Consider the following 22,407-nt stretch of genomic DNA (forward strand, 5'->3'; position numbering starts at 1 on the left):
TAGATAAATATAGTTTATGTTGTCATTTATTGTTGAACATATTCCAGTCGTCCTTGTTCCATTATGTTATGTCATATCTGTGTAAACTCATAACCGTTGCTGTAGATAAACAGGCATTGATGAGTCAGTGTGAATCAGAGTGAATCTGAATCTGACTCTCTGAACTGATGGAGAGTTTAAACCTGAAGGCCGTTTTTAGCCGTTAACTGTTGGATTTTTACAGATTTAGACGAGTTTCTGACAGCAGTGCAGTGTTGAAGTGTCCCGCTGTGCTGAACTGGGATAAAACCCTCCCGTTAGATCTTCTCTTTCTAACCGCTCTAGATCCTCTGGTTCTGGTTGCTCCGGTAACGAAAACCGCTTCTTAACCAGCCAATCAGCGGACTGCTCTCATGAACTTCTAGGCAATCGTAGCGCAGGAGGCGGGGTTTGTCGGAATACGGGTTGGTTTAGAAAAATAACACCCATACTGTCACAGTGACAACGCGGTTCCGGTGTGAGTTTCCCTGCAGACCAGGTGGGGGCGCTAGTTCTAAGACTGTGGTTCTCCAAATTCAACAAAGCAGAGACGAAGAAGAGCAAAAAACGACAGGTAAAGATAAAGGTAAAGACGGTGAAGGTAAAGAGCTGTTTATCACTTTTTCACTCTGTTTACACTGTTTATAACTCACTCTTACAGAAACAGAGAGACGTACATACATAAAGAAACTCTGTTGTAACCATGAATTATTAAGTATGACTTTTCTAAGAATTAACATTAATAAATTAATTAAAATGAAGTTTGAAGTCTAGGCCTGATTGTGGTGATTATTAAAAAATAAATAACCTGTGATAATTAAAAAATAGGTTAAAAGCTAAGTTCACTATATGTAGTTGATGTGATTCCATAGTTAATCCCACTCCGCTGTGCTGGTTCTCTCTCTGTAAGCACTCAGGTTTTGTCTCAGGGTGCTGCAAACTGTATTGCTGAGTTTCAGCCAGGTCTGGGAAACACTGACTCCGTCTCATTTGAACATTGTCTAAGAACCTGCACACACTGAGAGACCCAGTTTTGACCATAACTTGATGTTTCACTCATTTCATAGACAAAGCATATATTTAACACTTTCTTGTTTAGTCACAGTTGGGGACGATCAATAGATTCCAACTTATTTTGAACTTTCTTGATCAATGAAAGATGGATAAGGGGAAATGTTAATTGATGTAGTCAAGAGCATAGCCAAGTGTGTTTTAACAGATAATGGTATAATCAAATGCAGTAGCTTAAGGCAGGTGATTATTATTACTTATTATGTAAGGAAATATGAATGAATAGAACTGAAATGTCTGATGAAGGTTTAGGACGCGTCAATAGTTGTTCTAGCGAGCTAGTTAGCCAATGTTAATGTGAAAAGTCTTCCTACTTAATGTTGTGATCTTAAGAGAACATTTCCAAACAGTTTTCTGTTCTCTGCAAACATTTTCCACCACTTGCAGTCAGTTTCAGGAGGTACGGTTTTAAAAGTGTTTACACAAAATCATTCAAATCTAACTGTTCATAGAGAACAACTTTACCACAACTGTTTGCCACTTTCCCTTCCACTCCATCAGCACATCTGCTCTGCAGCGGAATATCTGCTCTCAGAGAGATGCTGACCTTCTTCTGTTTCACGAAAGACTGTGATTGTAGAATTTAGTTTCAGCAGAATGTAGACAGACAGCAGAGCACAGACTGCAGTTTAAATTTAACATTTAAATTTAGATTGATTTGTTTTACTTGATTAAAGGAAAACTGATTTAATTTTGTTATATTTTGTTGCTGCTACTTTAAAACCACGTCCTTGGTTTTAGATTTTGACAGGAAAATGATATTGGAGTTTTATTTATGTTTTGTATTAGTAGGAAAGTTAATTAATTTATTCATCTTTATTTTCTTCATTGTAAGTTAGCAAATGCATAAAAGAACCTCAAGCTCAATTTAAAAGCTAATAGGTACATAAGAGTGATTTGGTAATGTAATAATTCATAATCTGAATAATAGATTATTTGTTTTAGTAACCGATATATTAACTATCACATTAGTCATTTGTTTCAGCCCTACTAGGTACAAGTAGTGAGCAGCACCTTGTGATCTAAGTAGGTGTGATGGTTCATAGTGAGAGAGAGGTTCACTCAGGTACTGAGTGGCGAGTCCGTTTAGAGCTTTATCGGTCAGTAAGAGAATTTTATAATGCGAAATTTAACTGGTAACCAGTGTAGGGTTGATAAAACTGGGCTGATATGGTCAAACCTTCTGGGTTCTAGTTGCAGCGTTCTGGACCAACTGAAGCTTGTTAAGGCTTTTGCTGGGACATCCAGCCAGCAGGGCATTACAGTAATCTAGCCTTGAAGTAATAAATGCATGAACTAGCTTTTCTGCATCCTGTAGAGATAATGCATTTCTCAATTTAGCAATATTGCGGAGATGCAGGAAGGCTGTTCTAGTAATATTAGTTATATGTGCTTCGAAGGACAGATCAGGGTCTATAATGACACCAAGATTTTTTACAGATGAACCTGATACAACTGAGAAATTGTTAAGTTTAAGTGTTAAATTAGACAGTTTGTTTCTGGCTGCTTTTGGACCAAGAAGCAGAACCTCTGTTTTATCCGAGTTAAGTAGGAGAAAGTTATTCGACATCCAGTCTTTTATGTCTTTTATACAGTCTTCAACCTTGCTAAGTTGAATTTTGTCATCAGGTTTGGTTGATATATTTAACTGTGTGTCATCAGCATAGCAGAAGAAATTGATGCTGTGTTTACTGAGAATGGTACCCAGTGGTAGCATATCTAATGTGAATAATACAGGTCCTAAAACAGAGCCTTGTGGAACACCATACTTTACTTTTGCAAAAAGAGATGATTCACTGTTTACATTAACAAACTGATAGCGATCAGTTAGGTAGGATCTGAACCAGGAAAGAGCTATTCCTGTTACCCCTACAAGGTTTCTAGTCTATCATATGAAATATGATGGGGTCTAAATATGTTTATGTATGTGATTCCTATGCAAATTGATTTTCTCTGCTTATCAAAGATAGATAGATAGATCACTTTATTAATCCCTGAAGGAAAGTTCTATTGCAGCAGTACAATGCACAATAAAGAGGAAAACAAGAGCAAAATGAACAGGAGCAAAGTATTGTCATACACTGTTTACTGATACATAAATAGAAAGTAAAGATAAATAATAAAATTAAATATACTAAAACAATGAAAATAATGTGCAGTAAAAAAATAAGAAGTAAATTGCATAAATTCTATGCAGTTGATGATGCAGTGGTGCATGTCCCCTCCAGTGAATGAACTAGCGACTATGTACAGTTGTGCAATATGACATTTATAGATACATAAACAAAGGGGCAGTGCAATATGGAATATGTATAAATATATAATCAAAATGGCAGTGCATAGTAATATGAGTGGAGAGATGTAGTAACGTCCAGTTGGTGCCCAGTGAGCATGTCCTGTCAGTGGCTCAGTATACAGTGTGATCGCCATGGGTACAAAGGACCTCCTGTACCATTCATCACTACAGTGGAACTGAATTAGTCTTTTGCTGAAGGTGCTCCACTGTCTGACCAGTAGGTCATGGAAGGGCTGTGATGTGTTGTTCAGGATAGCAGTGAGTTTATTGAGTGACCTCCTTTCAACCACCATCTCAAAACCATCCAGTGAGCAGCCCAAGACTGACCCAGCCTTCTTGATCAGTTTGTTGAGATTATTTGCATCTCCCCCTTTGATGCTGCCTCACCAGCAGACTGTTGCACAGAACACAGCACCCCCAACAACAGACTGGTAGAAGATCGCCTTCTCAGACTGGTAGAGGACCTGAGCCTTCTCAGAAAGTAGAGTCTGCTCATCCCCTTCCTGTACACAGCTTCCGTGTTGGCTCTCCAGTCCATTTTGTTGTCAAACAGGACACCCAGATATTTGTAAGTGTCTACCAGCTCAACGTTCTGACCCATGATGGTAACGGGACTGATCATGGTCCTCTTCCTCCTGAAGTCCACCACCATCTCCTTGGTCTTGGTCACATTGAGGATCAGGTGGTTCCTCATACAGCACTCAACAAAGCTTTCCACAAGGTTCCTATACTCTCCTTCCTGCCCATCCCTAATGCACCCAACCACCACAGAGTCATTAGAAAATTTCTGAAGGTGGCAGATGTCCGACCTGTATTGGAAGTCTGTTGTGTGCAGGGTGAAGAGGAAGGGGGAGAGCACAGTTCCCTGAGGTGCTCCAATGCTGCTGACCAGATGATCTGACAGGCAGGTTCTCAACAACACATACTGGGGTCTTCCAGACAGGTAGTCCAAGATCCATGCAATCAGGGACTTGTCCACCTGGATTTTCTCCATCTTCTCCCCCAGCATGAGAGGTTGGATGGTATGAAATGCACTTGAGAAGTCAAAGAAAGTGATTCTCACTATGCTTTGTTCTGGTCCCAATGGGAATGTGCCTACTGCAGCAGGGGGGCAGAAGATCTTTGTTTCTTCACACATTCTGCAAAACGGATACCACTATTTCAACCTTCTCCAATATTTCAACCATAATTCTTGCAAAAATAGGCCTTCTGAACACTCGCTCCATAACTAATAAGGCATCAATTATAAATGACTTGATCGCTCAGAAAAATCTGGATTTGCTCCTGCTGACTGAAACTTGGCAACAGCCTGGGGACTGTCTGCGCTTAAATATGTTAGCACCATCAGGATATTCATTTATGTCTAAGCTTTGTCTCACAAGCAAACAGGGAGGTCTAGCTGCAGTTTTACCCAGCAGTTTGAAGGTTAAAGAAGTGCCTTTTCACAATGTTTCTTCCTACGAATATATGGCTTTGAAAGTTTCCTCCCCCACTCCATTGCTTCTGTTGACCTTCATCTGTTGTCCAAATCTGTTTAGACTTCTCTTCTTTCTGACTTTTCTGATCTCTCCTCTTCTGATGTCATGGTTTCACTTTATAATGAGACTACTTCTAGCATATTTAACTTTCATGCTCCTCTCAAAACTAAACTGGTTCCTGTTTCTCGTACCCCCCCATGGTTCACCCCTGAGCTCAGAGCTATGAAAGCTAATGGAAAGTGTCTTGTGCATCTGTACAAGAAAACTGTGCTTACTGTTTATCACTTGCTTTTTAGGCAGCATATCTGTAGGTACAGGGATGCCCTAAATGCTGCCCGCTCTGCCTACTATTCAAATATTATAAATGGTGGCAGCTCTAGACCCAAAACTCTGTTTAGGACTGTACATAAACCTCTCCAACCCCCCTCGTCATCTGCTCCCTGTTTCCCTGCTTAGTTGTCATGCTTTTCAGGATTTCTTTAAGAATAAAATTAACAGCATCTACCAGTAGTTCCCCACTGTAGAGCAGTCCTCTTTCTCTGAAATTAATTCAAAGTGTTGACAGTCTATCTGCTTTCATTCCTGTTAATTCATGTACAGTCATAGAGATAATTTCTAGGTCTTCTTCCTCCTCTTGTCAGCTTGACCCTGTCCCTACTGCTCTTCTCAAGTCCTGTCTTTCTGCTATTTCTTCTCCTATAGCTCAACTTATTAGTCAGTGTTTTTTTCCTCAGGTTCTGTCCCAACTTCTCCCAAAATAGCTGCTGTGTTTCCCATTCTTAAGAAACCTGGGTTAGATACTTCAATACTTTCCAATTATAGACCCATTTCAAATCTCCCTTTTTGGCTAAAGTGATGAAAGGGGTGTGGCCTCTCAGCTTTAGAATTTTCTCAGCAGAAATAATCAATATGAGCCTTTCCAATCTGGTTTTCGCAACTTGCACTGTACTGAGACTGCCTTGTTAAGAGTGGAAGATGATCTTTTAACCAGAACTCTGCTTCCACTCCTGAGATCAACAATCAACTTCTTGGTTTTGCCAACATTGAGGAGGAGGCACCACTCTGTAAGGAGCCTATATGATCTCTCATCATTGTTAATGTTGCCAATTGTTCTGTTGTCGGCAAGCTTGATGATGGTGTTGGAACTGTGTTTTGTGAGGCAGTTATGGGTGTACAGTGTGTAGAGCATGGGTGCAAGGACACAGCTATGTGGGCATCCTATCTGGAGGGGATGATGCTGTTGTCAATAAACAATATTGAAGTCAATAAACAGCATTCTGACATAGGTGTTAACTCCATCCTGGTGGCTGAGCACACTGTGCATTGCTAGGGAGACCACGTCATCAGTAGATCCGTTTGCATGGTAGGCAAACTGATGGGGATCCATAGTGCTAGTAAGACTGCTCTTTATGTGAGCTAAGGTCAGTTTCTCGAAGCACCTCATCACTATGGGAGTGAGAATGATGGAGCAGTAGTCATTCATGCATGAGATGGTGGGTTTCTTTGGGACTTGGATGATGGTTGTGGGTTTTAAGCAGGCAGGAATGGTAAACTGTGCCAGGGAAATGCTGAAGATGTCCATGGAGGAGGCAATCAGCTGATTGGCACACGCTACCCATCTGGCCACCTGGACCAGCTGTTTTTTGAGTTGAGACCTTCATCAGTGCACTCCTGACCTCATCTGTAGCCAGCATGAGTGCTGGCTCCTCTGTGGAAGGGAGCAGGGCAGTGGTGGTTAGCTGAGCCTGAGCAGTGGTCTCAAAGTGGGCAGAGGAAGTGTGAAATAAAAAAACAGGACAATTTTCCAATTCTTCTCAGTCGATCTTAAATTAGCTTGGGCCCAGAGAAGGAGGCAGCGTCATCTTGGATTTGTGGATGCAGCGACAAACTGTGTTCAGGCAGTGATTTTCAGAAGTGTTCCTGAGCCCATGCAGTGACAGAATCATGTCTGTTTTAGTGCAGTGCTCTCTGAGGGCCCAAAGATCACAGCCAGCCAATGTTGATTTTCATCCTTGTCCCTTACATAGAGACTTCTCTGGATTCTGTGAATCTTTTAATGATATTATGTACTGTAGCTGATGAAATCCCCAAGTTCTTTGGTATTTTATGTTGAGGAATTTTATTTTTGAATTGTTGCACTATTGACCCAGGTAGTCTTTCAGAGAGAGGTGAACCCCTCACCCTATTTACTTCTGAAAGACTCAGCAATTCTGGGATGCTCTGTTTATACCCAGTCAGGTTACTGACCGAGTCTAAAAGTATGACCTGCTCCCTCAACCCTTCCCCACTCCATTAGTCAAAGCCTTTATGTCTGCTTTGGTCCCCCATCTCACTTCTTTCATTAACTGTTCATTGTCCTCTGGCCATGTTCCCTCGGTGTACAAAATAGCTGCTGTTACTCCAGTCCTTAAAAAAAACTGGCCTTGACAATTTTAACTTTAATAATTGTTGTCTCATCTCAAATCTTCCATTCTTATCTAAAGTTGTTGAGTGTGTTGCTGTCCAGCTCAAAGCTTATTTGGAATCAAATAATCTTCTAGATTCCTTCCAGTCTGGTTTTCGGCCTCATCATAGCACTGAAACAGCTCTGGTTAAGGTTGTTAATGATCTGCTGGTGACAGCTGATGCCGGTGCTATTAGCATTTTCGTGCTACTCGATTTAACCGCTGCATTCGACACAGTCAACCATTCCATCCTCCTCTCTAGACTGAGTGAGCTGGGTATTGTAGGTTCTGCTCTTGACTGGTTCGCTTCCTATCTCACAGATCATAAACAATTTGTTACTCTCTCTGGGCATCATTTCTCCACTTCCACTGTCAGCCCTAGGGGTCCCGCAAGGTTCAGTACTTGGTCCATTATTATTCATTATTTACATGCAAGAACAATCTTGGCAAGATTATTCACCATTTTAATCTTGATTTTCATTGCTATGCGGAAGACACTCAGATTTATCTTCAGACCAATTCGGCTGTTAACCCCCCTCTTGGTAATCTGGAATTGTGCCTCTTAAAAATTAGGAACTGGATGAAGCACAACTCTATAATGCTTAACAGTGATGAGACTGGACTCTCATTGGTTCTAAATCTGCTCTCAATAAAACTGACCTCCCTCCTCTGTGGTCCATAATCTGGGTGTCATCCTTGACTCTTCACTTAAACTAAACTCTCATGTCAGCTCCCTTGTTAAAACCTCTTTCTTTCACTTATGTAATATAGCTGACCATCTCTCTCCCAGTCAGCTGCTGAAACTTTCATTTCAAAGAATAAAAAAAATCTTAGTTTCAACATTTGATATGTTGTCTGTGTACAATTTTCAATTAAATATAGTTTAGGGGGCGTGTTTGACCAGACAAAACTACCAAACTGTGCTGGACTGGTGATGTGTACCCATGTTAAGATAATGAAAAGGAAATGGTAAACAGACATTAATAAGAATAAGATATGTTATGCATTGCACATTTAAAAAGCAGTTAGTGGTGAGTTGTTGAATTCATTACTATTTTGTTGCATTTGGCATTTACTTTTTCCCCTTTTTCTCTTCCAGAAAGGACTGACCTCCTGTAGCAAGTTTTCATCTGCTACTGGTGTCCACTTTGCTGCTAAGTTGTGAATTACCTGCACAAATACATACAAAAATGCCAGCAAAAAGAATACATAATATTGCTAACATTAGAAAAGATGAAATGTGAGGACATAATGTCCAGAAGATCCAGTACTAAGAAGACATCCTCTGCTGCTCTCAGCACAAACACACCTCCCAGACAAACACAAAAGACTAAAGATAAAGAAAGAACACACCACTGTTCAGAGTGTGGGAAGAGTTTTACTGTACAGAGTCATCTCCGAATACACCACCGCATTCACACAGGAGAGAAACCGTATCACTGCTCAGAGTGTGGGAAGAGTTTTAATACACAGAATAATCTTCAAACACACCAGCGCATTCACACAGGAGAGAAACCGTATCACTGCTCAGAGTGTGGACAGCGTTTTACTGTACAAAGTCATCTCAGAACACACCAGCGCATTCACACAGGAGAGAAACCGTATCACTGCTCAGAGTGTGGAAAGAGTTTTACTCAACAGAGTAATCTCCAAACACACCAGCGCATTCACACAGGAGAGAAACCGTATCACTGCTCAGAGTGTGGACAGAGTTTTAGTAAGCAGAGTTCTCTCCAACGACACCAGCGCATTCACACAGGAGAGAAACCGTATTACTGCTCAGACTGTGGAAAGAGATTCAGTAGACAAAGTTATCTCCAAACACACCAGCGCATTCACACAGGAGAGAAACCGTATTACTGCATCGAGTGTGGAAAGAGTTTTAATGCACAGAGTAATCTTCAAACACACCAGCGCATTCACACAGGAGAGAAACCGTACCTCTGCTCAGAGTGTGGAAAGGGTTTTAATCGACAGAGTAATCTTCAAACACACCAGCGCATTCACACAGGAGAGAGACCCTATCACTGCTCAGAGTGTGGACAGAGTTTTACAAACAGTCGTTCCCTCAAGATGCACCAGCGCATTCATACAGGAGAGGAACTGTAGCCCTGCTTGGAGAGGAAAGCTTCAGAAATTCTAATTTAAAGATAAACAAATGCATTAAGAGGTAAAAAAGATTTGCATGTCAAATTAAAAAAAAATGTCAGTACATTTTCCTTTCATATCTTTTAATGTAATGTTAATATGTAGTTTCAATAATTTAAAATATTTTAAGTGCATTGTTTTTTGAGGTGCAAAACAAGTAAGTAGGCTGTTCCCTAGTGTTGTAAAACCTAAGGAAGTAGGGCATATCAACAGCCAATAGCATCCATAAACTATTAAATAAAAAAAGATTAAATAAAATACAAGTGCTTTCCAAAATACCTCAATTGTGTTCAGTTGTTTATTTTCTGCTGTTTAATAATTGTCTCTTGAATGTCCACTTGATAATTGTGAAGAATCAGTTTTGGCTGACTAAAGAGGGAAAAAAATCTTCATGATTTGTATGTTTTTCCCTGTCCTATATAGAGAGGAGATTTGAGAACTGAAGAGACCTGTTCGACCTGTTACCAGCTCTGTAAGAAGGCGTCTTGATCCATCCAAGCCTCTTACCAGGCACACAGTGTCAAGTGATTCAACTCAGGAAAAATAAAATGCATCCACCAATCAGCAAGCTGTTCAAGCCCAAGCAGACAAACAGAAGCTGCAGTTTCATCTTCTGAGTATAAAAAGATATAAAAAGCCACAACCAGCTCTGCAGTACTGAGGGAGAAGAAAATGGTCCTGACTGAACCTCCATCTGAACTTCACAGTGGTGAGTTGAACTATGCTGTTCTTACTGAATAACAATCACTGAATAAAAGAAGGAAACACAGGTTATCCTACAGTTTTCACTGTTGAAGTTGAATGTTCCTTAATGGTTTATTGTAAGTATTTAAAGTCTATTCCTGAAGGTTACATGAGTTGAACAAGTAGTCTGAAGTGGTATTTAAGTGTATTTTAAAGAAGAATTGCTGTACACCCTTACACTTTGGTTTAAATATTACATTTTCGTTAATAAATCCCTGAGCAGTGTGTAGCGCTGTCGCCTCACAGTAAGAAATGCCTGGGTCGACCAGAGTCCTTTCTGTGCGGAGTTTCCTCCATGTATTGCCAGTTAATTGCCCTAGGTGTGAGTGCATGAATGTTTACCCTGTTATGGACTGCTGACCTGGGTGTTTCCTGCCTTCCCGCCCAGTGTGTGCAATCCCCCAGACCCAAGAGGATAAGCAGAAAAATAAAAGAATCCTTTTACTGCACAAAGTTTCTTAAGTAGTCGTTCCAAGGCCAACTTGAGAAAGTGAGGGTGGCTTGCTGGAGTTTTTTTAAGTTGTTGGAAGAAAAAAATATATCTGGGCATTTTTTAGATAGATACAGTCTTGAACAATCTGAGCAATTAAAAAAAGATTTATAGAGTACAGATTGGAACATTGTGGAATGTATGAAATTGTTAGGCAGATGTAAAATGACCTCAATCATGTCCCGAAGAGTGCTATTAAATAACATTGTCATACATTTTCATGACTCCACTCCTTCAGTTGTGCAATGTCTGATGGACATGCCTTGTGATGTGAAAGTCTGCCATCTCTAGCGTCGCAAATCCACGCAATTAAAAATAGTCTGGTGGAATTCATAAAGTACAAACTTAAGTATTTTTCTTCTTTATAAAATGTCAAAACCTTTTGCGTGCTGCAATGATGTTGGTCCTGGAGATCTACCACCCTGCCATAGAGGTGTAAAAGCAACCACCTGTGGGTTCAGAGACCTGGCAGGCCAGTGCAGAGAATAAGCAGGTCAGCAACAGGTAGCCTCCCCAGACAGTCCAACAGTCCAGTGGGTTCAGAGCGTTGGCAAGCAGGAGCAAAGAAGAAGCAGGTCAAGATCAGGTAGCCTCCCCAGATAATCCAGATAGTCCAATGGGTTCAAAGACCAGTTAGACCATTGCAGAGAAGAAGCAGGTCAACAACAGGTAGCCTCCCAAGACAGTACAACTGTCCAGTGGGTTCAAAGACCAGGCAGGCCAGTGCAGAGAAGAAGCAGGGCAGCAACAGGTAGCCTTCACAGATAGTCAAACAGGCCAGTGGGTTCAAAGACCAGGCAGGCCAAGGCAGAGAAGCAGCAGGTGAGCCACAGGTAGCCTCCCCAGAAAGTCAAACAGTCCAGTGGGTTCAGAAACTTGGCAAGCTGGTGCAGAGAAGACGCAGGTCAAGATCAGGTAGCTTCCCCAGATAGTCCAACAGTCCAGTGAGTTACTGTAAAGTGGAAATGCCATTAAGCATCAACAGCTCAGTGGTGGAGCAGCGGACAAAACAAGCTTATAGAAGGAGAACGCCAAGCAATAAAGCATGTACTGTGAGAACATAGGAAGTTATAGCAACAAAATTGGGACCATCTCCATATAATACTAAAATTAATGGTGTTAGCATGAGATCTTCAGATTCAGAACCACTTTATTTCACCAAGTATGTTTACCATACACAGAATTAGTCTTGGTGAGTGCACACGTGTGTGACATGTAACATACTAAACAGACCAGACAAGCATGCAGACTGTTAATAAATAAATAAAATAAAATACAATAAATAGATTAAAGAATAATAAAGAGCCATGGAGAGGGCCTAAAGTGATAAGAAAATATCTATAAATATGCATAAATCAATGTATGTACATATGGAAGTCTAAATAGACATATACTATAAAAAAATTATATACAAAATATTACAGAATTATATCAACATTAGCAAAAACAACATCTGTACAGTTGTTCTTCCAACAGTCCAAAGTCATGAAGTCATGCTAAATTGCTCCTAGGTGTGAGTGTGTGTGTGACTGTATATGTCAGTCTGTCTGCCCTGCGATGGACTGGCGACCTGTCCAGGGTGTTTCCTGCCTTCCGCCCAATCCCAGTGACTGCTGGAATAGGTCTCAGCACCCCCCGCAACCCAGAAGGATAAGCGGCGAGAGAGAGTGTGTGTGTGTGTGTGTGTGTGTGTGTGTGTGTGTGTGTATACTGTTATGCAAATAACCCTAACCCTAACTCTTTGAAGAATTCTTTGTGGATCTGAAGCTTGGATTTGCATTCTGCCTTCTCTCTGTCAGAGTTGAACTGCTGTAGCATTCCTCCAAGGTGCTTTCTGTTGGCATGACACAGTTTTAGCTGTAACTAGTGCAATCTCATCCATAACACTGACATTTTTTGAGTTGAAAGTATCCAGTAAAGCATCAACAGAGTCAGATGGTTCGCATAGTGCAGAGCAATTTCTTATGAAAAGTGTAGCTGTTCTGTCATTTATGAACCTTCTTGTAAAGCAGATGTGTCTGGTCTTGATGTTTAGCAAGGTCCAGATTTCAAAGAAAACACAGTAATGATCTGACAAAGCGACATCCTTAACAGTGGCTGATACGTTGAGACCCTTTGAGATAACCACATCCAGAGTGTGGCCATGACAGTGTGTGCTCCTGGTCACATGCTGGCAAAGTCCAAAAGAGTCCAATATAGCACAGAGTTCTTTGGCATAACTGTCATTGGGATTGTCAATATATATGTTAAAATCGCCAGCAATAACAACATGATCAAAATCAGTGGAAATAAATGCTAACATATCTGTAAATTCATCAATAAAATTAGCATTGTACTTTGGAGGCCTGTAGACAATTACTAGTAATATTTTTTGTGCCCCTTTCAGAACCACACAAAGAGACTCAAAGGATGTTAAGTCACCCAATGATAACTGCTTGCATTGGAAAGAATCCTCAAAAGAGCAGCTACACATTCACTTTTCCTGACAGCAAGTGAGACATTTATAAAACTAAAGTTTGGTGCAGCCAACTCGATTAATACGGTTTCAGCACTACATTCAGGTAACCATGTTTCTGTTAAAAGCATAAAATCAAGCCCATGAGGTGTAATAAAGTCATTAATCAAATAAGACTTGTTTGTGAGAGATCTTATGTTAAGAAGAGCTAATGTAATAACCGGTGCACTTTGCTCCAGAAGCTGTGACCCACACTTTATATACTGCAGATTGGATAAATTCACATTATCTGGCATGTACTGCCAGTTCTTTCTGTTTTAATAAATACTGCAATGGGAAGTGTACTCTCATTCCCCTATTTATCAAATAAATGGCAAATGGGGGATGTACTGCGGACCTCATCACTAGCAGCACAGACCCAAAAAATATCAGTTTGTCGGATTACTTGAAAATGATGTGATCTCTTTCCTTTAAGTGAATGAGGGTGGGTGGAATGCCTGTTGATGATGAAGAAGAGAGCAAAGCTGTCTTGCTGTTGATTGAGCAGCTTGTCTCTTTCTTTGAGGTGCTGCAGATGCTGGAATAGCTTAATAGTTCATCAATTTGGCTGAGCTTCAGTGAGGCAGGTTTAACTAGGTTTAACTATTGGTGATTGTGATGGGGGAGGAGAGTTGTTGGGCCCCTGAGGCAGTAATTGAGGGTGGAGGAGAAACTAGGATTATTTTTCTCTGAAACTGAGGGCTGGTGGACAGGGAAAGCAACAGCCTTACCCCCCTAAAACCAGCTTCTCCATAATTTATCGGAGGTTCAGCTGGCGGAGTGATGATTTGTCTCCCATCTTGCTGGTGTGCAGTCCATTTTACACCTAGGACAGCACAGCACCGATGGTGGCGAGAAATGTGGAAAGGTCAATCACTTTCACCTCCCATGCTCTCAGTCCCATGGAACGGATACACCATGGGGAGCAGAAGGCTCTGGCATGTGAATGCTGGCACATGTCCTTATAAGCATACTTTACCCTACAGATTGACCACCAGGCACTCACCACTCCTCTGGCCACGTCAGGCACTGGTCAAAAACCACTCCGTTCTCATCACTGGGCCGACCGCATACAGTAGTATAACTACCGCCTTTGGGTCACACAGGGCAGTGACAAAGTGGTCCTATCGCACTCGATTCCCAGCTCGCCTTACTTGAACAGGACCGAGATCAGGTGGAAAATGACTTCGTTCAGCTTCTTCACACACCGCTTCAGGAGACTACAGGTGCTCCAAGACGCTTCCGTGGCTGACCCCATCCTCTATTAGCTTTCCATATACATCAGGCAGCCTGGCCCCAAAAGGTGCCTGATAAACTGTCTCCTTACATCAGGTTGAGAGATGAGCTGTCTTGCTGGAATGACACCTGTGACGCATGGGGGCTCTGCACTGTGGTTCAAAGTGTCATCTGTGTGTATATTCTTGCCATGGTTCACGAGGGTCACTTGGGCATAGTCAGGCTTAAATGACACTGCTGCGATTTCATGTGGTGGCCGGGCATTGGCTGGGAAATCAAGTCCTTGGTCAGGACCTGCACTGCCTGTCTCCTCAGCGGTAAGACTAGGGCACCCGCCTTGTTGTACAAAAGAAATCTGCATGACCGAGTTAGGTTCATAAGATGAGCCGAGAACAATAACTGGCCATCCAGAATCACACCAAGACTTCTTGCCTCTACAGATGGAACAATCAGAGAGTTCTCAAATGAGATGGCGAGATCATGATGAGGACCTGATGTTGCAGGGATAAATAGCAGCTCAGTCCTGCAAGGATTGAGCTTCAGGTGGTGAGCTGCCATCCATGAAGAGATGTCAAGACAGACATGCCGAGATGTGACTGGAAACCTGTGTGTCAGAGGGTGAGAAAGAAAGCATTAGTTGAGTGTCATCAGCATAACAGTGATGAGAAAAGCCATGAAAGGATATCACCAAGAGAGCTAGTGTAAAGAGAAAAGAGAAGAAGACCCAGCACCGAGCCTTGTGGGAAACCAGTGGAGAGCCTGCATGGAGAGGATGTGGACACTCTTGGGTCCCAACCCACCCACTCTGCGCCACACTCATAGTTATTTTTTGAAAAGTAGTGCACTACTTTTTAGTTACTTTTTAAAAAAAAAGTAGAGCACTACTTTTTAGCTACTTTCAAAGAATGATTGTCAGAATGTTTGTGAATCTCCACCTGACACACCAAACAAGCCCAACTGAAAGTGTCAACAAGACCCTGCTTTTAATCATGAGCCAGAAACACACAATCAAAAAGCTGCAAATATACAAAAAGATCACCAAAAAGTGAGTTTAAATGTAACCAACAATCAAACTTACACAACCAAAGGTGTGATATACAACAAAAATTTAGACTAAGTAACAGACATCATTCCAGGTTTTTCCTAACAAAAATCAACAAAAATACAAATACAAACCAAACAATTTTGTGCAAAGCACTGTCAACTGTTGAAATAAAACTGCTCCAATTTAAACATTTCAGCAGAGTCCTTTAAACGTCAGCAACACTTTAGCCTCAAAATTGTCATCAGTGACCCTGGCTCTGCTTGGGGTGCTTCTCTTTCGAATTTTACCGTTCCACATTAAATGGCACAGCAGTACAATCTGGCGCCTCAGGCACCATTTAAAGTGGAACGGGAAAATTTGAACTAGAAGCTGGTGAATGAGCCTCATAACTTCAGCCTCATAAAAAGTCTAATGTTGAGAGACATTTTACAAGGAACTTGTGGAATACTTTCCTGAGATGGGAGAGAAGTGGGTATGGTTGACCTAAAGCTTAAAGCAGAGAACGTAAGTTGCCTTTTTGTTTATATTATATTATTAGCCTGTACTAGCACATCAGCACATTCTCAGACATACTTACAGCCAAAATGGTAAAACAGACATAAATGTTGTGGATTGATTTTTGTTGAAAGGACAAAATGGCTCTTCTTAACATTTCAGTTGAGAAACCTGAGCTAAGCCTGCTAGTAAGGGGTGATGAGTGCGTGATCGTTTGCTCGAACTGTCCGCGGCTCAGTCAGGATTGCACAGTCGTCACCAGCCCAGTTAACGACTGCATTCTCTGGTTCAGATTTTGCGTGGATTGCCTGAAGTCTGTAGCGAAATTGTAGCGAAAATTTTCACTATAGCTACACAAAAATTTGTAGGCGCTACAGCTACTAGCTACATTTAATAAAACTGTAGTGGCTACAGCTATTAGCTACTTAGCTCCTCCCCCATCCCTCTTTATAAAACAATCCCAAACATTGTAGCTTAAAAAAAAATAACAAACTTCTGAAAATAAAGAGGAGAAATGAAAGATAGCAGAGAAGTGACCGAGCTGTGAGGTGTCCACTGTGATTAAAGAGTGCTACAGCTCTGGCGAAAAAAACAAGCATATAGGTAATTTTTGGGTGTCCATATGATTTTGGCCTAGGATTGTGGGTGGATACATTCAAAACTAGTACATCCACCTTCCTACTGGGGAAAGTGAAGGACAGAGTCAGGATGCAGCCGTTTCTCACATGGTCGGTGGCTGCTCAAGGATGAAGACACGTCATGCACACTCCAGTAGCGAAGGCTGCCCTATTGTTAAAGTATGTAAACCTGGGCTAAAAAAAAGCATCTTATTAGATTTTATTTTTATAGCATTACTTTGGCTTGTACTTATTGATGCTATGACCACTTTTACTTTTCCAATACTGTTACTGAAACATTAACATAGGCTGATACAGTATATTATTTTATTTTATTCTTTGAGGCAGTTCCCTTAAAATTATCATTTGAAAGTACTGCACTCAAACTGATCAAAAGGAATATTGTTACTCTTATTCTACATTATGAGACATGTTTCAGCTTTTGGAATTAAAGACCTAGACAGCTCTGCTTTGGGAATTAGTAAAACTGAACTGTGCTCTCACAGAGCCAGACATGATCTCATAATGATTAAGGTAGTGGATGTTGATAAAATCCCCTGCTAATGAGGCTCCACCCACAGGCGTTCCTTCTAAACTCCACGAAGTATAAATGTTAAAAATCTTACTAGTGAAACAGTGGGTGTCTCTCATATCCTTCACTGTGTGTTCTCATTTCCTTTTCTTGCATTCTTTTCTCACATCTTAGCTCCTCCCTCCAAGGACACGAGGACAACATGGGAGGACGGAGCAATCAACACCAAACATGCTTTCCAAATGAGATGGCCTTCACTCAGTCTTCACTTTTATCACCTGTTACTGGGCTTAAATGATGTCAAGAACAAAACACTTATCTTATTATTAACTAACTTTTCACATTAGCATGCTTTACTGAAATTCACACATACCAACAATTTTATTTTTATAAACATTTACAGTACCCCTCCTTTACAGTGCCACGCAGAAATACATGCACATGGGCTATAAAAAATCTTTATTGCTTATATGTTTGAGTTTTGATCCAAAACATTACCAAAATTCTAATCTTATTTAAAGTACAGTGATTGAAAGAAAAAAAACTAAATCTTACCACAAAATAAATATTTTTTCAATCTATCTGTGTAACAATTTTTGGCAACCCCTGAAATTCTTATGTGTGAAACCTAACTGAAGTATATTCTGATTCTTATGTTATGCTTTAAAGTTTGCCTGAACAATTAGGAACACTTAAAAGGTCAGCCATGACTTCTTGTTTCACTGGGGTTTAAACACGACACACAGGGCAAATGTCCTTAGTCATCCTCCGCAATCTAACCCATCCATGCAGTGAAACACCACATACACTAGTGAACACACACTAGGGGGCAGTGAGCACACTTACCTGGAGCGGTGGGCAGCCCAATCTGCAGCACCCGGGAGCAGTTAGGGGTTAAGGGCTTTGCTCAAGGGCACCTCAGTCATGTACTGTCAGCTCAGAGAATCAAACCAGCAACCCTCTGGTCACAAGGCTGGTGTCCCAACCTCCAGCCCACCACTCTCATATTTAATTATAAGCTTTAGTTTTTAATTTCAATCATTGTACTTTAGATTTTTGCCAATATTTGAGTGAAAAACAAAAGCATAAGCAATGCATAATGTTTTTTAAAGGCTGTTTTGGTCATGTTTACCAGGGGTGCGAATATTTGTGTGCACTGTAACTATATTCTTCAAGAGAACATTGTACCACAGACCTGTGTCAAAGGCTAACACAAAAACATCTGCATTAGAAATGCAGAAATTAGAAATGTCCTTGTTCTGAAAGCCTTCTCTCCCCTCGATTCCTCTGAGTGTAATTAAAGAATTTATACGTCCTCAAAAATGGTGGATTTTACAGCTTCCAGCTCACCGGCTGAAGAACAGAGGAGAAAGGGCTCCAGGAGGCATCAGTGTGAAAGCAGATGTTACTGAAAAGGTCTTGTCTGTTCATTATGGCAGGGAATTCCCATCTCCCATATCATACTGAAAAGAACTTAATATACCAAGAAGTTATTTTAAAGGTCTCCGACTGCACTCAGCCAGCCATAAAGCAAACCCCCTGCACAGTGAACCATGTAGGAGGGACCCTTTCCCCACAGTGTGACTTTCTTGACCTGTGCTAAAGTACAGACTGGTTTATGACCAAACCAACAGTTGGAATGCAAAGACACACAGTATTTAATGGGGAAACACAAAACACACTTTTCTGTTAAGAACATTGAAGGGATTTCATGGGACATTCATGATGTCATTTTGTATGAATCTTTTTGTATAACTTTTTTTTTTGTTTGTTTATAATTCTTTTTCCTGAATTTTATATTTGCCAGATACAAAACATGCTGTTTTATTAATCAGCACATTAAATGTAAAATTAAGCTTGAAACGTTTGGGTTATTTTCAAAGTAGTAATGTACGATGTAGATATGATATGAAGTTATTGTGCTTGTTTGTTGTTGTTTGTTTTATTTGAGTTGCAATTTGGGAGTTTACTGATTTCCAAACAGCAGCTTCTGAGTCTGATTTTTATTAGCAACACTCTGGCTGATGCCACTTTCAACTCTCACTCATCAGAAGATGATATGTTGCATGCAGATGTCTGGAATTGCAACTGAATGTGAATATAAAGCCTCCCTGCTTTTTGTCTCCAATGCTGGCATCGTGGTTTGTCTTGAGATTCTGTAACCCTGTAGAATCCTGTTTGGTGTGACTATAGAGCAGATAGTTTTATTGTTAATGTGTATTTTGTTCCATTGTGTTAATAGAAATGATGTGTGGCTTTCTACTTGCATAATAGAGGTTCAGTGGAGGACTGTGTTAAGAGACAACGGTTTTCCAAAGTACTCCTGAGCCTGTGTGGCCCATTCTACAGTGGTTTCCGGCCTTGCTCTGCAAGGATTGAGATTCCTCTGGATTCTCTGAGGCTTTTGACAATATTATATGTGGTAGATGGTGAAAGACCTAAATTCTGTGCAATATTGCACAGAGAAATGTTCTATTTGAACTGTTTGACGATTCTCTCATGATGTTTGGCACAAAGCGGCCGCAACCTATCTTTGCTTGTAACGACTGAGCTTTTGCTGAATACTCCTTTTATACCCAGTCATCATGCCCTCCCCAGTTACCGGTTCACCTGCATGTTGAATTTTTCAAAATAGTGTAATTTGAATGCTGCATAAACTTTTTACTCTTATTTTGAACATTTCCTATTTTTTCAGTGTGCTTCAGGCATTGAATTAAAAATTTGTTTATTTTTATAAAATTAAATTGGTCAGCCAAAACATTAAAAAACATTTCCTTGTACTTTTATCAGTTAAATAAAGATTCAAGAGAAATACCAAATCACAGATGCCTGTTTTTGTTGCATTGTACAAAATATCACAGCATTTGTGTGTGTATGTATATGTATATATTTACAGGCACACAAACAGTGAGGTCTGAGACCACTAGAGGAATTTTTTTTTTTAAAACACTTTTTTTAAACACTGTATCCACTCACTGATAATGACCCACAACCCAAATAACACCTGCTCTGTGGAGGTCCTGTGGGGGTCCTGATCATTGAAGAACAGGGTAACAAAGTAGAAAAAAGAAACAGATAGACTACAGTCTATAACTGTAGAACGACAGAGTGAAATTATATGGTCAGTGGAGCTGATACAGTGGACAGTGAGTGTAGATACAAGGAGGGGGACTTAATGAAGTGGCCGGTCAGTGTTTATATTTTCATTACTTTTTCCTTTTTACAGATTGCTTTATTTTTAAACTTTGTACATTTTAATTGGGTGTATATCTCTTTTGAATTCAGATTAGAATAAGAACTTCACTAAATATGATTCATCAAGTTTCTATCAGATGTTAACAAAATGTGATGCTTTTATTGTTGCTCTGTCCTTAGTGTTCACCGTCAAGTCTACTTCATCCTAAGCCTAAAACATTCTAATTCTAAAACTAAGGTCTACCCTGCTTTAACTGAATGTGTTTTGTTAGGTTTTCCAGCTTTCCAGTGATTTGCTTTAAATAAACACCTTTCTTTAATGTGGTGAGTGGTTTCAGATCGCTAGCAAAACTACTAAGATACGCAGTGGAAAGAGTAAAAACTACCTAACCATTCTGACTGTGCCACATAAGGGGCAGAGGGACGTCCAGGCATTCTAGGCCTGCATTATCTGTTAGCATAAAAACTACAGAATCAGATAGCTTCTCTCTGAAGGCACAAAGGGTGGACCTGACACACAGACCACCTCAATGAGACACAAAGCCCAGCAGCATGTACTGAACCCTTAGATAAAATAACAATATAATATAATTAAAAACACAAGCGCTGCTCACTGCTGCTCATCTCACTCTGACTGGACTCACGTGATGATGGTTGTCATGGTAACATCCACACTAAGTGGTTCTCTACACATGAGCGTCATTATGGATCGTATTACTCATAGTGAGCATGTAAACAGAGATGTTCATCAGATTGTTGAGTAGAGTGAGAATATAAACAAATAAGATTCATATTTGTGTGTGCGCGCTATCGCTACACATTTAAACATGGGATGCTTTAAAATGATGTCAGACTCAGGAAAACGTGCTGCAGCTTTAGTGTACGGCTGATTATCGTGGACAATCACTTATATCCGTTTATCTGTGCTTAGAGAAAGATTTGCAATATTTTTATTGTTTTTAGAAAATGTGACTGATGTAGATTAGATAATAGTCCTCAATAATAAAGATATTTATATTTTATTATCATGTTTTTCGTCCTTTAGCGCCAATGACAGCTCAAAGCTCTCTGTGATAGCTGTGAATGAGGGTCAGTGTTTTCTCAGGGGGTGAAGCTGGTGGTCTGCTCTTTCTATAGAATCTTTCTGTTCTGGTTGCTCCGGTAACGAGAACCGCTTATCAACCAGCCAATCAATGGACTGCTCTTGTGAACTTCTAGCCAATCGTAGTGCAGGAGGCGGGGTTTGTCGGAAAACGGTGGGATGACGTCATTTTAATGTGAGTTCCTCTGCAATCCAGGTGGGGGTGCTAGTTCCGTAACTGTGGCATTCCAAACACAGTAAAGAGGAGAAGAAGAAGAGTAAAAACAGCAGCTCTGTGGTATTAGAGAGAAACAGGAGCTGATCTGCTGTAGGTAAAGAGCTGTTTATCACTTTTTCACTCTGTTTACACTGTTTATAACTCACTCTTACAGAAATAGAACTAAAAGGGAGGAGAAATATTCTCTTTTGAGAATTTGAGAGATAAGCTAACTCAGAAGCAGCCTTCACCCAGGCTGCGCTGAGCTGAGGAGGCTGATGTTAGCGCTTAGCTCTGTGATTTTGGGTGATAATAATGTTTTTCTAGTTGAGTTTAAAAGGTCAGAAATGAGTGGAAACCGCTCACCTTTATTCAGTTACTTGTAGGATAAACACTGAAGGATTTATATTGACCTCAGTGTTTTCAAATGTGAATATACTGGAGTATATGAGTGACCACAGCACTCCACTTCCTCTACTTTCCTCAGTCCCTCTTTAATCATCAACATTTAGTCCCTAATTCCTTTTTTTGGGTTTAATTTCATTCTGCAGTCCTGATTCAGCTCCTGTTCTGTTTTACTGTTGATTCTCTCACTTTGGAGCTTTAGTGTTTTATTTTTTACCAAAAGAGAAGAATAGAGCCGTACGAGTTCCTGTTCTGATAGATTTTATCTAAGTTACACAGTAGTTAAGTAGTTTTGAGTTGATTCTTTTGTGTTTTTTTCTACGCTGGTTAAGGTAGGGTGTGGAGGGTCGCTGGTTAAGGTAGGGTGTGGAGGGTCGCTGGTTAAGGTAGGGTGTGGAGGG

General features: G+C 40.5%; 1 protein-coding gene across 4 annotated transcripts; it reads left to right on the forward strand.

The window, feature by feature from the left end:
- Positions 1 to 567: 567 nt before the first annotated feature.
- On the forward strand, positions 568 to 21,692 carry LOC118826359 (gastrula zinc finger protein XlCGF7.1-like). 4 transcript variants are annotated; one of them, XM_036597315.1, is made up of 5 exons: positions 568 to 619; positions 8,407 to 9,403; positions 9,440 to 9,477; positions 9,879 to 10,164; positions 21,602 to 21,692. In XM_036597315.1, exons 2-3 carry the CDS (start codon positions 8,541 to 8,543, stop codon positions 9,453 to 9,455), a joined length of 879 nt encoding a protein of 292 aa, XP_036453208.1. In that variant the 5' UTR covers positions 568 to 619; positions 8,407 to 8,540; the 3' UTR covers positions 9,456 to 9,477; positions 9,879 to 10,164; positions 21,602 to 21,692. The 4 variants fall into 4 exon arrangements, with proteins under 4 accessions (XP_036453208.1, XP_036453206.1, XP_036453210.1 ...); XM_036597313.1 differs by lacking the exon at positions 21,602 to 21,692 and adding an exon at positions 17,283 to 18,463; XM_036597317.1 differs by lacking the exon at positions 21,602 to 21,692 and adding an exon at positions 16,597 to 18,463 and having other exon boundaries at positions 8,407 to 9,477.
- The last annotated feature ends 715 nt before the right edge of the window (positions 21,693 to 22,407 follow it).

The sequence above is a fragment of the Colossoma macropomum genome, unplaced genomic scaffold (assembly GCF_904425465.1).
Source record: "Colossoma macropomum unplaced genomic scaffold, Colossoma_macropomum, whole genome shotgun sequence".
Classification (NCBI taxonomy): Eukaryota; Metazoa; Chordata; class Actinopteri; order Characiformes; family Serrasalmidae; genus Colossoma; species Colossoma macropomum.

Coding starts and splice junctions, on each gene's coding strand:
- LOC118826359 (XM_036597315.1), top strand. CDS start 8,541: ATGAAATGTGAGGACATAATGTCCAGAAGATCCAGTACTAAGAAGACA.